Genomic DNA, 15,865 nt, shown 5'->3' on the forward strand with positions numbered 1-15,865 from the left:
TGATTTCGTCGACTAAAACTAAGACGGAAAATGTTCGTCGACTACCTTTTTTACACTGACGGAAACTAAATGGAAACTGAATGAAAACTAAGCGATGACGACTACAAGTAAGACTAAATATACTGACAATTTTGTCAACTAAATAAAAACTAGACTAAAATGTTAGGAAGGGACTTGTGGACGAGATCCAGTATATAAGTCATTTTACACTCGCGACGTGTTGTGAGCTTGTAGATCTGCTATTTTCAGCAACTATAAAAACAGTAATTACGTCATCAAGGCATCAAAATACATTTTTAGTCTACTAAATCAACTGTAGATTTAGTCGACTAAAAAAAATGTCTACTAGTATAATCATAGTACCTGATGATCATGTTTTAGTCAACTAAATATCATAAGATTTTAGTCGACTTAAATCTACAGTTAATTTAAAATGGTAAATGGTGCATTTATATAGCGCTTTTATCCAAAGCGCTTTGCATGTATTATATTCACCCATTCACACACCAATGGTGGAGGAAACCATGCAGGGCACCAACCTGCACATCGGGAGCTATTAGGGGTTCAGAGTCTTGATCAAGGATACTTCGACACTAACTCTGGGGGAGCCCGGGATCGAACCCGGCCACTCTACCGGCCACTCTATCCCTGAGGCACTGCCGCCTGATGTAGTCGACAAAAATGTATTTTGGCAGGCCTTGATGACGTCGTAATTTTGCATCCAACAAAGCATAAAATGACTTGTATTTTAGTTATACTGGATCTCTTCTCCACTAGTCCCTCCCTAGCCTAACAATTTTCATTTCGATTCACTGAATTGCCAGAATAACATATTTTGAGCCAGCTCCCGTATGTAACGCATGATTTAAAGTTCTCAGTCACCACGACTGATTTCAGTCATTTGTATTCCATATAGAAGTCAGCATGTATTCGATAGAAGTGTGTCCTGCACCAAAAATAGCCTATCTACAAGCTTACAACACGTCGCAGCGCGATGTGTTGTTGATAGGCTATTTTCGGTTAGTAGTTATTTCAGTATTCCATAAAACCCTATTATGATCTCAGATATTTCATAACAGCATGTCTTCAACTGCTTAGCTGTATGGCTACCAAAACATCATAATTTTACATTATTGTGTGTGTGTGTGTGTGTGTGTGTGTGTGTGTGTGTGTGTGTGTGTGTGTGTGTGTGTGTGTGTGTGTGTGTGTGTGTGTGTGTGTGTGTGTGTGTGTGTGTGTGTGTGTGTGTAGGACACACATGTAGTGCTAGTGTGTGTGGCGGCTCTTTCCACTCTGTTTCACAAATTTCACATTAGGACTTGGCCTAGCAATATTTTTCAGTCGTGAGATTTAATTTTGCTTTAATTCCATGGTAACGCCAAGACCCGCCCCATGGAAACGCCCTAATTGGCCAGAGCTCGCTGCCTTGTCAACAACCGTTGAAGATGGCGGAACCCTGTGATGCCACTGCCTGCCGGCCGGGTGGCACGTTACTTTCTAAAAACAAATGCAACCGATGTTTCAATGATGTCTTTGATAATATAAGGGAGAGAGTATGTATGAATTCATGACGTTAGGCTCATGTGTCCCGCGGATGCTTATATGACAAATGAACGTTTCTGCCATATGCCATATTCAAATTATATACTAACATAACTATTATACTAAAAGGATAAAGATGAAGGGAAAAGTGGCCGTTTACAGTACAAAGATTCAAGTTTATTTAAGGTCAAAATGTGTTCCTGGGAGCAGTACAGTGTGCAGAGGCACACGCATACATACACACTATACTATACACAACAGCAACTGACTCCACTTTGAAAGAAAAGTGTAGTTTTCCAGTCTTGTATTTTTTTTGTGTCACGCTCTAATAGTAGTATAGTAATAGAACAGTTATATCTCTTTGTGTGCATCCTGTAACAGTTACTTTAAATGTTCACTATCGTTTCATAAAGAGGTGTCAAATCACCTGCTGTTACCTGCTCCACTGGAGGAGCGATCGTTTCCGCTTTTGTGCACGTAATTAATAGATACACATGCATTCAGCATGTGTAAGTAAATGTTTTCTCTATGAATAATTCAATAAACAAAAACACCCCGGTCTGGTAAGAGATCTATCCTGCTTTTCAGAGCACCTTGAAGCACGGCAGCTTCCCAGCTTCCCAGGGTGCAGTACTTCGTTTAGACAGCTTTTGGTTTAGACCAGTCATTAGTCCTACAACTACAACATATCTCAAACCCTCACCCTAAACCTAACCTCCCACGGGGCAGCACACCTAAACCTAACCTTAACCCATGTCTAACCAATGACTAGTCTAAACTAAGTATGCACCCCCTTTGTGCATGTAGAGCAAAGGATGAACAAACACTGACATCATGGCTATTGTAGACGTGACTACTACAGCTGTGATGGAAAGATAACCCAGCAGTCCAATCAAAACATCGGGAACTAGACAAAGTGCCAATCGGCACAGGTCTCCACCAGGGCAGGTCAGGTTGTGGCCTCATGGTGGCGCTATAACAGGCTGTTGAGGAAGATTTGGGCCGGAGGTTCGTGTTGGAGGGATGCAGGTACAATGTTTTTCCATGTGTGCATACATAAGTTGTATACAGATCGATGGAGTTATAGCTAAAAACAGGAATTGGCCTGTTATAGCGCCACCGTGAGGCTGATTTTGAGGAAAAAATTGTGGCATGTCGTCCTCGGCCTAGTGAAAATGTGCGTGTATAATTTAACGGAAATTGCACACTGTGTTTGTGATTTGTGGCCTTTTTTCGAAATGGACGAATCGTGTGAGCTTTGGAAGCCAATCTTACCCAATCAGGATGGAAGATGGGAAATGGTGGCGCTCCGTGTTGATCACATGACTATGGAGATAGTGTATACCGATTTGCGTGAAATTTGGATAAAATCTGAAGGAGTAATAATAGAAAATGTGTTTTACATATGTGGGCCTCCTGGTGGCGCTATAAAGAGCAGATGTGAAAAATTCCAGGCAAAGGTTTTTCCTTGGCCTTGGAGTTGGTATACAAAGTTATCCACAGATCCGTGCAGTTAGAGGTAAAAACACTTTTCGGCCAGTTATAGCGCCACCTTGAGTCTGAGTTGAAATTGTTCATGTGGCATTTTGTCCTCGGCCTAGTGGGAATGTGGGTGCACAATTTCACGGAAATCACGCGATGTGTTCATGATTTGCAGCATTTTGTTTGAAACTGAGCACTCCTGTGAACTTTGGAAGCCAATCTTAACCAATCAGGATGGAGTCTGAGAAATCTGAAAGACCGGTTTCGTTGAATGGCTCTAGAGAGACTGTGTACCAATTTGCGTGATGTTTGGACAAAATCTGTAGGTGTACTGTGCAAAAACTTGTTTTGCACAAAGCGGCCTCCTGGTGGCGCTATAACAGGCCGTTCTGGAAAGTTTGGGGCAGAGGTTCATCGTTGGCATCCAGGGAGTGTGTGTGCAAAATGTGGCATCGACCGGGTTAACGTTGGCCGAGATTAGCTGCCCACGGACACACGGACGGACGGAGTGCAAAACATACTCTCCCCACATGCCTTCGGCCTGGTGGAGACAATAAGGGTCATTATAGTCACTGACATCACTACCAAGCTGATCAGAATGATTTTAAAAGCTCTTCAGGTCGTTTCCATCTCCACCGTCCCTCTGTCCTTCTCCTGGTCCAGGCTGTTTCAGAGCCCTGAGGACAGAGAGGCAGCAGAAAGACACCACAGCAATTAGGCCTGTCAAAAAAAAATCGATTCGAGTTAGAATCGCGATTCTAATGCCGTCCGATTCAGAATAGATTCTCATTTTCCAAAAATCGATACCTGTGCATGCAATGCATTATGGCCTGGGTTTCTGCATAGTGCATTTACTACCAGCTAAGCTAAGCCTGCCAATTGTATTTATTTTACACCTGTTTTAATACTAATGTATTGTTCTGGTATTGAGTGAGACGAGATTTTGTAACTTTTGTACTGGTTCAAATTTGTGCAAGCTAAATAAATTAGACATGTTCTTACTCTTGGATTTAACCTTGTGTTTAAATCATTCAGTTGATAAAACCTTTACAATTATACAAGCTTTTTACTAAATGTACTCTGCTTTCATGCCAGAAGACTGGAGTAGATCATGCTAAAATTCTATTTAATTGTTTTTAATAAAAAATAAAAAAAACTGCTTTAGAATCTGAAAAAAAAGTCTTGTTTGAATCGAGAATCGGAAAAATCGAAAAGATCGTTTTTTAATCGAATCGTCACCCCAAGAATCGGAAATCGAATCGAATCGTGGGACACCTAAAGATTCGCAGCCCTAACAGCAATGCACACCACGCAAAAGCCCAGGGAGACATAAACAAACGCTCGTAGCGACCAAATTGCAACCGAGCTGAATGCCGGTCCGATCGGACAGATGGCGCAGCAACAGGCCACTTTGTTGTACCGAAGAGCCTTGTACCTGAGAAACACCACGGGGTGAACCACCTCTATGTAACGCTCCACACAGATACAACACTGGAACGATGGGACGGAGAAGAAGAAAAACGAAATCAAAGTAAATTGGATAACAGTTAAAAAAAATGAAGTTGTGTGTGAAGTAGTATGCAAAGTAGAATACAGAGGGCAGGAGAGAGAGGATCAGATTGAGATAAAATAACTCGGAGGCTATCTCCCCTACAGCTCCACTCAGTATCAGCCACAGAACGTAGCTGTTGATGGGGAGACTCAGGAGGAGCACAAAGTGCCTAGCAATCTCTATTGCTGAGGTGGAGTCGTCGGTGCCATTCGCCTGCAGCGTGTCGTTCATATTAAGACTCAGTAGGTTTGCCATGTGACCGGTAGGCCTACGGAAGAGAGGACACACAATGGCTGGATTTGAGCGCAGTTTTTTGGACTGAGGTCGATTTTAAAAAAGGCTTCTAAATCCTAATCCTAAGGACCCCCAGAATTATCTCTATTGGGCCACGGAGCCCCATCTCAAAATATGTAGTTCCAGGGACCCCCCCAGAAGCCAATATTTTAGTAAAATGTTCGCTCTGAAATATATATTCAAAGATTTGCGCCACATTTTCACGACTTTTCAAAAATAGCAGACCTACAAGGAGCTTGTAGATCTGCTATTTTTCAATAGCTAAAGTAGAACAGAATGCTTAAAACACCAAAAGGGGATCCCACCCAAAATGGGATAATAACAATGACACAACATCGTAAAACAACTCTTCTCACGTGTTCTTCTGAAAACAACAACTATTCTAAATGAACAATGAACACGAGGTTAAAAGTGATCTCACATTTTAGAGGCCAGCAGAGTGTCTCAGGTCTCTTGAGTCGAGTGTTTTGTTGAAGTCTCTTCAGACGGTCACTGGTCTTCTCTTGAGTCGGGTGTTTTGGTGAAGTCTCTTCAGACGGTCACTGGTCTTCTCTTGAGTCGGGTGTTTTGGTGAAGTCTCTTCAGACGGTCACTGGTCTTCTCTTGAGTCGGGTGTTTTGGTGAAGTCTCTTCAGACGGTCACTGGTCTTCTCTTGAGTCGGGTGTTTTGGTGAAGTCTCTTCAGACGGTCACTGGTCTTCCCGATGAGAGCAGATCCTCCAAATGATGAACTCTAAAAAGGTCCAAGGAGAGCTGCTTGACTCCCTGACACCCTGGACCGCAGACACACAAAAATGACGACCAACTCTCGACTTTGCTTCCTCTAACTATCCCTCCTCCTCCCACTTGTGTTGCTTGTTGCACACCTGCACTCACAAGCATTTTCATATTGCTTTTGTTGTTTATTCCATGGAAATGTAATATTTAATCGCCCGGAAAGTTGTTATGCAAAGCATCTCAAGGCAACAACGATGTGGCGATCATTTGTTTAACACACTCCCATGTAGCAGTTCAATGGCCCTGGATTAAAAGGACATTTCACTTTCAGACATGTTTGGGGTCATTTTAACGTCTGCTTTTGTGAGCACCCCAGACAGTTTTTAAGTTGCTGGATTCAGTATTTGATATTCATAATTGTAACAGACACGCCTCCCTTCCTATACAAAGCTTACAAACCCATTGTAACTTCATCCAACATTTTAACCATTTAGATTCATTTAATTAATTGAGTAGCTCTAATATAGTTACTGCGAGGTCGCACTGATGTTTTATTGAGCTCCTAACATTGTCCCTCACCTCATATCACCTCAATCTGAGCTTCGATTCCGAGAAAAACACAGCTAAAGAAGGGAAACATTTGAATCGCCCACCATAGTGGAAGCAAGCGTTACCCTATAACTATAGATATAGGTAAATATCAGCTAATTACTTTTCTGAATCAATAGTAATCAATATTTCTAGTCTTCTTGTCATTGACATATAGCTGCGGGTTAACCCATTTAGACCTGAGCTCGATTCTACAAATGTCTTCTAAATCATGACAGCTTTCTGGTGCTCAACCTTTTTTATGTCATGTCAATTATCTGTATTTGGCCGTGGAGTCCCATCTGCAAATATGTAGTTCCAGTGACCCCACCAGAAGCAAAGATTTGAGTGTAAAACGTTTGTGAAAGAATATATATTCAAAGATTTGCACTACATTTTCACGATTTTTCAGAAATAGCAGACCTACAAGCTTGTAGTGCGGCACTCAGTGCCGCACTATGAGCTTGTAGATCTGCTATTTCAAACAAAGTGTTTTTTGACAGCAGGACTTGCCTGTCATGATTTGACCCCCCAGTATTAGGATGTTGATATTCTTTCATCAGCCAACACTCCCCACTGACAGGTAGTACCCCCCCCCCCCCCCCCCCCCCCCCCCCCCCCCAGAGAGGACCTATAGGGCCTTAGTCCTACTCCTCCTCCCAGCCAACACTCCCCACTGACAGGTAGTTACCCCATCCATCAACAGGGCATGTGAGCTCAAACCCAAATCACACCTTGGAAAGCATGAGTGTCTATTTCAAACAGTGTTTTTTGACTGGGGGGTCATATTTTGCCTGTCACGATTTGACCCCCCAGTATTAGGATGTATTAGGATGTTGATATTCCTTCTTCAGCCAACACTCCCCACTGACAGGTAGTACCCCCCCCCCCCCTCCCCAGAGAGGACGTATAAGGCGTATTTTCCATGGCCTGTAGTAGGAAAGTAAGGTCAAACTTTTGTGAACAGCTTCACAGTAGGTCATGTAAATTGTGTTTAGAAAGGTGCAATGCGAGGCTGTGTTCCATATATACTCAACAAATGTAGTATATTAGTTTATTAATGTTGAGTAGCAGGTGCATGGAGAGGAGCTTCCTCGGGTTGGAGGCAGTGGAATTAAGAAATGAATGGAAGTAGGAGAAGGTCGTTTACTATAGTTGCCGCTCACTCACTCAGCTCGGAGGGCAGCGTGCGTGCTGTGTGCACACGGACACATGTATTAGGTTATGGGGGTCGGAGGATCTGTGGTGCTCTTGTAACACAGACCTTGGTTGAATAATTAACTCATTCTGAAATATCCTATCCATCACCATCTGTACATCTGCTGCATTGCATGTGTGACCTTTAAAAACGCTGGTATTGTATTCCAGATTGGACTCGACAATCAATCAATGTTTATTTAATTCTAGGGAAACACTTGAGGGTTGTGACTTGTGACCCTCCTTTCCACCAGTGCAGAGACCATTTTGAAAGAAAAAGAAACACTGGCAGAGACATGCAGGATATTTCACTCCTATGCCCAGCTTTGGGTGTTTTTGTGAACACAAACATTGGCTGATGATTGGCTGATCACCCCATACAGTGATGATTTGATTGGCTGCTGGGCAGCGAGGTCACGTGCAAACATCCGCCTGGGTGACAGCAGACTGCTGGGCGAGCGCTGGCGCTTTGGAATGGGGGGTCAGATCAACATATCTGAATGGGTGACAGCAGACTGCTGGGCGAGCGCTGGCGCTTTGGAATGGGGGGTAAGATCAACATATCTGAATGGGTGACAGCAGACTGCTGGGCGAGCGCTGGCGCTTTGGAATGGGGGGTAAGGTCAACATGTCTGAATGGGTGACAGCAGACTGCTGGGCGAGCGCTGGCACTGTGGCATGGGGATTAAGATCTTATTTTTCGGGCCTGTACCTGTAACTCTATTTTCACCGGCTGCCGAGCGCGGGTGCACTAATAACTTTGGGGCAGGCCCGTATAGAGTTTAAATGGACAGGTATCAGTCAAAAGGGAGACATCGAAAGAGGAAGGATGGATGGGGAAGGATCAACATATGGAATGTCAGTCCATATTATGGAGATCGAAGGGTTTGAGGTCAGATGTAGAGTTGCTGGCCAATATTGATGACATCAGGGATCTCCATCCTTGATGATGTCACGTGATGACTGATTGACTGAACTGACTGACTGACTGACGGGAAATGCACGATTTCATAGTAAATGCGACCTGCGCTCGCAATAATGTTATCAATTAATAGGAGGCTAAATAGCACGTAAAAGAAGTCCTTAGCACTCAGAGAGTTCATGAAAACCACGTTAATGAAGTTCTTGGCGTTCTATGAGTTTTAATGTACATCATGTGTGACCGTCTCTGTCTCCTATAGACGTATATGTGACGCTGGTGTTCTTTAATGTGCATCATTCATGTGTGACTGTAGATGTATGTGACGCTGGTGTTCTTTAATGTGCATCATTCATGTGTGACTGTAGATGTATGTGACGCTGGTGTTCCGGACCAAAGGCACGCGTCTGACCAAGCCCACGCTGTGCCTGGTGGTGCTGTCCCTCGCCGTGCTGGTGGGCGTGGTGAGAGTCACGGAGTACAGGAACCACTGGGCCGACGTGCTGGCTGGATTCCTGACCGGGGGAGCCATCGCTGCCTTCCTGGTAAGGACGGGAGCTACAGTATAGGAGACCAGAGAACCCCCTCTCTGGTGGAAAAACAATGTTTTACAGAAACTATAGTAAAATCACTTAGTGGAGGTGCTGGGTTCAAAAAAAGAGAAGGGAACCCGCACACTCATATGCTCCAAAAGCTTATTTATAATAAAGATAAATAAACTTTTGGAGCATATGAGTGTGCGGGTTCCCTTCTCTTTTTCGGAAAAAAAAGTTTTTTCCTTAAGGAAAAGTATCAATATTGCAATAGAACGTACTCCGTTGCAAGTAAAAGTCATGGAATTCAAAATGTGTATACTTGAGTAAAAATACAAAATCATTGGTATCAAAATGTACTTAAAGTACCAAATTATTATGCAGAATGTCCCATTTCAAGTTTTCAAATGTTTAAACATCTTTTGAAAATATAGCAATATAGCAGCTCACAATAAAAGTACAATATTTTGCACCAGAGATGGTGTGTGACGTACACCTGTCTTCCCTCTGCTCACCACCAGGTGACGTGTGTGATCAACAACTTTCGGCCGACCCAGCTGGCCTGTGTGTCGGCTCCGCCCCCCATGCAGCGGGGGGCGGAGCCTTCCTTTGGACTGCCCCTCATCACGTTGCCGCGCGTGGAGAGTCCACTCGAAAAGTTAAGTGGGCTCCAGGTAAGGGGTAGTGGTGGATCAGCACTGCATGGGTGGGTTGAACTGTTGCACAAAGTATTTAAGGATTTACACTGGTTCTCAACGTTAGTAGTCCAAATGGAACATAATATGGGTCTATTAAGTCAGTGGTCACCCCAAAAAAGAAATTAGACGTTTGCCCGGGACCCAAACTAGGGAAAATAGCAGATTTACAAGCACACAATGCGTCACTTTGCACCACGACCACGTTGCGAGCTTGTAGATTGGCTATACTTACTTAGATGTGTTTGTTTGTTTTGTTACAAGATTATTTATTTAAAAAAAAATGATTGTAGGAAAAGAAAATGGGATTTTTACTCAAGTCGTGATCCATAAAAAGTGGTCCGTGACCCATAAATGGGTCCCGACCCAGTGTTTGTGAACCAGTGTCCTAGGCTATAGGGTATTAAGGACAGTGTTTGTGAACCAATGTCCTAGGCTATAGGGTATTAGTAAGGACTTGAACCAGTGTCCTAGGCTATAGGGTATTAGTAAGGACAGTGTTTGTGAACCAATGTCCTAGGCTATAGGCTATAGGGTATTAGTAAGGGTAACAAGACTACTCGCCCTGTTTCTGTTTTACTCCCAGAATTCTCCCCAGTGAGGGGTGGGAGAGGCTGGACAGCAGACGGCTGGACTTTGAATTTCTCTAGCCTAACTATAAACTTTCATGACAGCAGAACAGCCTAAGTACAAATATAATTTATGAAAAGCTACTACAGTGAAGTCTGTTCACAGAAGTTGTTGTAGGATATGTGGGGATTATCTGACGACTCGAGGTACCATTTGAGGGGGCAAAACCTTACATATACTAAATAATACTAAATTGTTTATAGGTTCAATATAAGTCAAATAATATAGCCTTTCCACAGGAGTATCTTTTTATATTTTTCCAAAAAGAATACAAACAGCCAATAGCATATTACAAGTTATCCCCCTCACTGAGGAAAATTCCGGGAGGAAAAACGGGCAAGCACCGGGGGCGAGTAGTCCAGTATTCTTAGTAAGGACTTGAACCAGTGTCCTAGGCTATAGGGTATTAGTAAGGACAGTGTTTGTGAACCAGTGTCCTACGCTATAGGGTATTAGTAAGGACTTGAACCAGTGTCCTAGGCTATAGGGTATTAGTAAGGAATTGAACCAGTGTCCTAGGCTATAGGGTATTAGTAAGGACTTGAACCAGTGTCCTAGGCTATAGGGTATTAGTAAGGACTTGAACCAGTGTCCTCCTAGGCTATAGGGTATTAGTAAGACTTGAGTAGCAGCGTTCAGACTGCGTCGTCTGATGCGTTTCCTTCAGGGAGACACCGTTATCTGAAGATTAATGTACGGACTAGTTTTCACAAATCCAGAGACACGAGTCCTTTAAACCCTGATAAATGTTTTTTAAGGTGACAGTAGTACAGGCTGACTTTATAATGGTCTTAATGTGGCTGTTTAAATTCAGCTCAGAGTCCATGACTACATCAAGATTGCTGGCTTGGGCTGTGGTTTTTGAAGCTTGAAACTTAGCACTGCATTTTAATCGTTCTTTCTTGGCTCCAAAAATAACTACTACAGATTTGTCTGTGTGTGTTTTTTTGTTTTTTGTTTTTACGAAAATGCTGGCACATCCAATGGTTGCATTTTACTTGGTGCTTGTAGTCCCCTGGTGATATGGTTATACGTGAGTTGCCTGCATAAATATGGTCACATATTTTGTCCTAGACCGTGTTTCTTTTAAACCAGTCGTTACCAAACGTCTTAGTCCGTGACTCAAACGAGAAATTTGATGTTCTCCCCAGGACAAAACCAGTGAAAATAGCATATGAACAAACTTAGCGCCACGTTGTGAGCTTGTGATCGGCTATTTTCACTACTTATTAAACATTTGTTTTCTAATGTATGGAATTTTATCAATATATAGGCTACTATTTCAGACTGTTTTCCCATTGTTTGATTTTGTGTACTACTAACTTCTCTTCTCTTCTCTCTCCCTCTTTCCCGCCCGCCCGCCTGCCTGCCTGCCTGCCTGCCTGCCTGCCTGTCTGCCTGCCTCCTGTTTGTCTTGTCTGCCTGCCTGCCTGCCTGCCTCCTGTTTGTCTTGTCTGCCTGCCTGCCTGCCTGCCTGCCTGCCTGCCTGCCTGCCTGCCTGCCTGTTTGTCCGTCTGTCTGTTTGTCTCTTGTTTGTCTCCTGTCTGTCTGTCTGTCTGTCTGTCTGTCTCTCGTCTTTTCCTTTCCCCCGCTCAGACTCAGACTCCAGGGCTACCGTACTCTGAGGTCACATGACCATCAGCAAATCCCGCCCCCCGCCCCACCCGACGTTCTCCTCCCCTCGCGGCGCTGCCTCACCAGCGCAGTCTAGACCTGCCCCCTGGACACCCCGCCCCCTGTCTGGCCCACCCCGAAGGACGGCGCCCTCTGCGACGAGCCAGATCCACCCAGGTGTGAAGACGGAGAGCTGTCTTATGATGAGCCCCGGTCCTTTCCAGCTGGTTCACATCCTCGAGTCTAAGCCAGTGGTTCCCAAACTGATTAGTCCGTGAGCCAAAAGATATTTCTCTCTGGGAACTAAACTATACTGAAATAGTTTGCGCCGTGTTGTGTTGTGAGCTTGCAGGACGCCTATTTTCACTACTTAATTTCTTTGTAGTTCTTCTTTATTCATGAAATTACTGGGGAAACAATTTATGATTATTATGATTATTATTTTTATTTGTATTCTTTTTTGGGAATGTTTTTTAAACATACTCCCATACTCCCCGGCACCATTGTGAGAGTATGGGATTATTTTGTTTTACCCTCTATTACTAAGCCTGGGAGAAATGCATCCGAACACCTGCCTGTAGTAAAATACAGGGATGTGGCCATGGAAATACGCCTGCCTACCTTCTATGATCGAGCATCCTGAAGGTTCAACATTATGAAAATCACATAAACATGATTGTCCGAGTGAAAATCATCCATGTTTAGTGTTCTTTTTTTTTTAAAGATATTTTTTTGCGGCTTACGCCTTTATTGATTTTTTTAAGGGATAGAAAGTAGGCTGACAGGAAACGGGAGAGAGATGGGGGGATGACATGCGGTAAAGGCCGTGTCGGGTCCGGGAGTCGAACCCGCGGCACACCGCGACTGGATCACCAGTCCGGTGCCCAGACCGTTACGCTACGGCCTGGGCCCATGTTTAGTGTTCTAGGGTTATTCTGTATTTTATTTTTTTAGTTATGGAATAATTGTTTTATTACTTTTTTTGAAGTACAGAAAAATCTTCCATTTATTTATTTATTTACTTTTATTTGTAGGGGGGAAAAACAACTATATATATCCTCCCGTTGCGTGTCAAAGTCAGTCTCCTGTTTTCCTTTTTGGGTGAAACACCCCAGAACCCAGAGCCAGCGGAAGACTCACCAAGACTGTTGATGAGCTGTGGAAGCAATACGTTGTATACCTGTCCCGTGTTCTCTGCGTCCGTCCACAGCCATCCTAAACTACATACAGCTGGAACTAAAAACTCTCAGCTGAGACTAATATTAGGGATGAAAGTATACCCCTACTGCTGATTGACAGTCCTCAACTCTCAGGAATAATAATATTAATAATAAAAAAGACATTAAGTCAAATGGACATTTTAATTAATTAAAGAGGAGGTACAGTTGTAAATTGTTGTATGGTCTAACTAGATTTCTTTTCCTTCTCCCCGAAATGGGTGAACGTGCGTGAAGTGGCAATTAAGGCTTCAAAGACTTCTCAAAGAGAACGGCACTTTTGTAAATTACTTTGCAGAGGAACGAGTTTATTGCTTTGGTGGATTGTACTGTTTATTATTGTGTTTTGAGGCATTTATTTGAGTTGAATCTTTTTGTTGTAAATTGTATGATCTATGATGATGTATACAAGGAAAGGATGTAAGGGATCTTTACACCCACTAGCGCTGTGCTGGACATAATCTATGGGTCATCAATCACATAGGAACATCTCACGCTGGGCAAGACCTACTGTACGGTCCTACGCTGTGCAGAGTGTATCGGCGGAAGTAGCAGGATTTTGGTGGAAGTATACCGCTCAAGAAAATGTCGTTGATAATGTGTATACAAATGTGTTTACAACAAGTCTTGTGACTGGTCGAAAAATATCGTATCCGGAGGAAATGCATCTGACGGATGTTTTCCGGCCGGACACTTCCACCGATGCACTCTCTGCCTTAGCTTGTGACCAGGCTTTTCTCTGACTTCACAGATGAGTAAGGCTGCATGGGACCGAGGATAGGAACATCTTAAAACTAACCTGACTCCGCCAGATGGAAGAGACGCTTGCTTCACGATCACATTTGTTTCTCAACGTACTTCCATCTGGGATCTCTGCAGCCCAATCGCTGAAGAAAGCTGTCCCTTTTTTCAAGCTACTTGGCAGGTGATTGGATGGGACCATCTTGTCAATCATATTGACGTAAAAATAATTGACGATTTCTTTTTTTACCCTGAATCCAATGTTAATGTTGCGAGGAGAACATGCCAAAATCTGAGATGAAAGTTGCCAGTGCGCACCGCGTATGCAAAATAGCGGAAATAGTTGATCTACATACAAGCTTACAACACGTTACAAATGTATGGACATTTTAAAACTTGGAAATGATTGAAGATTATGCAAGAATTACTGCGATTGTCTCAAATAATTGCTATTGGACGATTATGTAATATGACAGGCCTACACAGAACACTAAGGGCTGTATTTTGCGTGTCTTAAGTACCAGGTCTTATTCCCTAACTTGAGTAAACTAAAGACCTGGAGGCGTGATCAATGCCATTTAGCTATTCGGAGTGGCCAAAGAGCATTGAAAATACAGCCCAAAGTGCTGTGTCAGATTCTATGCGTCGTTCTCAGAGGATTGAGATGAGATGAGATGAGATATACTTTATTGTCCCACGAGGGGGAAATTTGTCTTGGGCAAAAGTGCATATATAGTACATCAATGTTTTAAAACACACACACACACACACACACACACAGACAATACACAATATTAGCAGCATTGTACAATCATTGGAGAGAGTATTCACAAGGTATAGTATCACGAGAGTATCACAAGATAAGAAAAAGAAGTAACAGACGAAAGGTCAAGAAGTCCCTACCCCACTAAGAGCTATGAACTATATAGCAATGGAACAATTGAAGTGGGAAGGAAAGAAAGTTTGAAGCGGTTGCTCTTGCAACGGCACGCTCTATAAAGTCTACCGGAGGGTAACAGCTCATACTCTGAAGATAAAATATGTGTAGGATCAGACAACACTCTATTTCCAGACTAAGGGTTATATGTGTAGGATCAGACAAAACTATTTGCCAGACTAAGCATCGTTTTCTCATAGATTGTCTGAAGAGATGAAGAATCTTTCCTACCAATTACCTTCATGGCTGTTTTTATTTATTTTTTCATTTGAGCTGGACAGAGAGTGTCCCCAGGTTAGACACAGAAAGAGGCCTAGCTCTGCTCTGACTGACATGTTTTCTCTCTATTCTGTTGCTCAGTTGATCCTCACAAATGTTTTGCTGTTAGTTTATCTCGGCACTTGAGTGGATGTTTAATTTAGGTGACCATTCTTTGAACTGTTTCAAGTCGTTTTGAACGACCTGTTCTGACGTGGAGCTGACGTTTCTCCTGGTGCTCCATTTGTATAAAGTTCAAGCTCTTTTCTCTACTTTGCTTCTATGCTTCTTTTTTATATTTACCTGTATTTAAAGGTATATTCAGTGATTTCACTCAAGAAACCTTAGGTTTCGTTTTTGTCTGGGACCTAAGCCTTTCATCCAATCAGGACCTAAGGTTTTTTGATCCCCAGGGGTTAACTGGGGACAGGGAGGAACTCCTTATATGGTCAGCACACTATAGTAGAGAGGATTATCACAACAAAACAAAAAATAAGTGATATTTGAATTAAGTGAAATAACTGAATATACCTTTAAATATCCTTCATGTCAGCTTCTTTCCCTATTAATGTGGACCAGGTGCTTAATGTGGCTTCTCTTGATCTGTTTAGTTTCAGCTGGGTTTACCCAAACTGGTGCACGTGGAGGCAGTTATAAAGCATTCAAATTTCAGAATGCTTTACATCTTTGCAACACGACAGGGCTCCAGAGTCCGGACTAACTTCCTTGTTAATTGCACTGGAGCTGATGGTAACTTTCGTCATGTTGTAGTCAATGATTTGTAGTCATCTGGCAGGGAACCACAGGGCGGAATCGGTACTATGAATGGGAACTTCTTATTCCTTGTGGTTTCCTGCCTGATGACTACAAACCAGTGACTACAACATGACGTCTTTTACCATCCGCTCCAGACTGGTTCACACTGCGATTTTGGAACACAGAACAGGCT

At 43.0% G+C, this 15,865-nt stretch overlaps 1 protein-coding gene across 1 annotated transcript in view; it reads left to right on the forward strand.

Annotated features, from left to right (window-relative positions):
* Positions 1 to 11,880, forward strand: part of LOC310859086 (phospholipid phosphatase-related protein type 5-like) — a 97,263-nt gene extending 85,383 nt beyond the window's left edge. The window contains exons 6-8 of the mRNA XM_083765465.1: positions 8,660 to 8,836; positions 9,346 to 9,482; positions 11,746 to 11,880. Of these exons, the coding sequence (XP_083621591.1) occupies positions 8,660 to 8,836; positions 9,346 to 9,482; positions 11,746 to 11,860 (429 nt within the window). The 3' untranslated portion in view covers positions 11,861 to 11,880. The remainder of the gene's footprint in view (positions 1 to 8,659; positions 8,837 to 9,345; positions 9,483 to 11,745) is intronic.
* The last annotated feature ends 3,985 nt before the right edge of the window (positions 11,881 to 15,865 follow it).

Source organism: Protomyctophum parallelum (genome assembly GCF_964188405.1).
Source record: "Protomyctophum parallelum genome assembly, chromosome: 5".
NCBI lineage: Eukaryota > Metazoa > Chordata > Actinopteri > Myctophiformes > Myctophidae > Protomyctophum > Protomyctophum parallelum.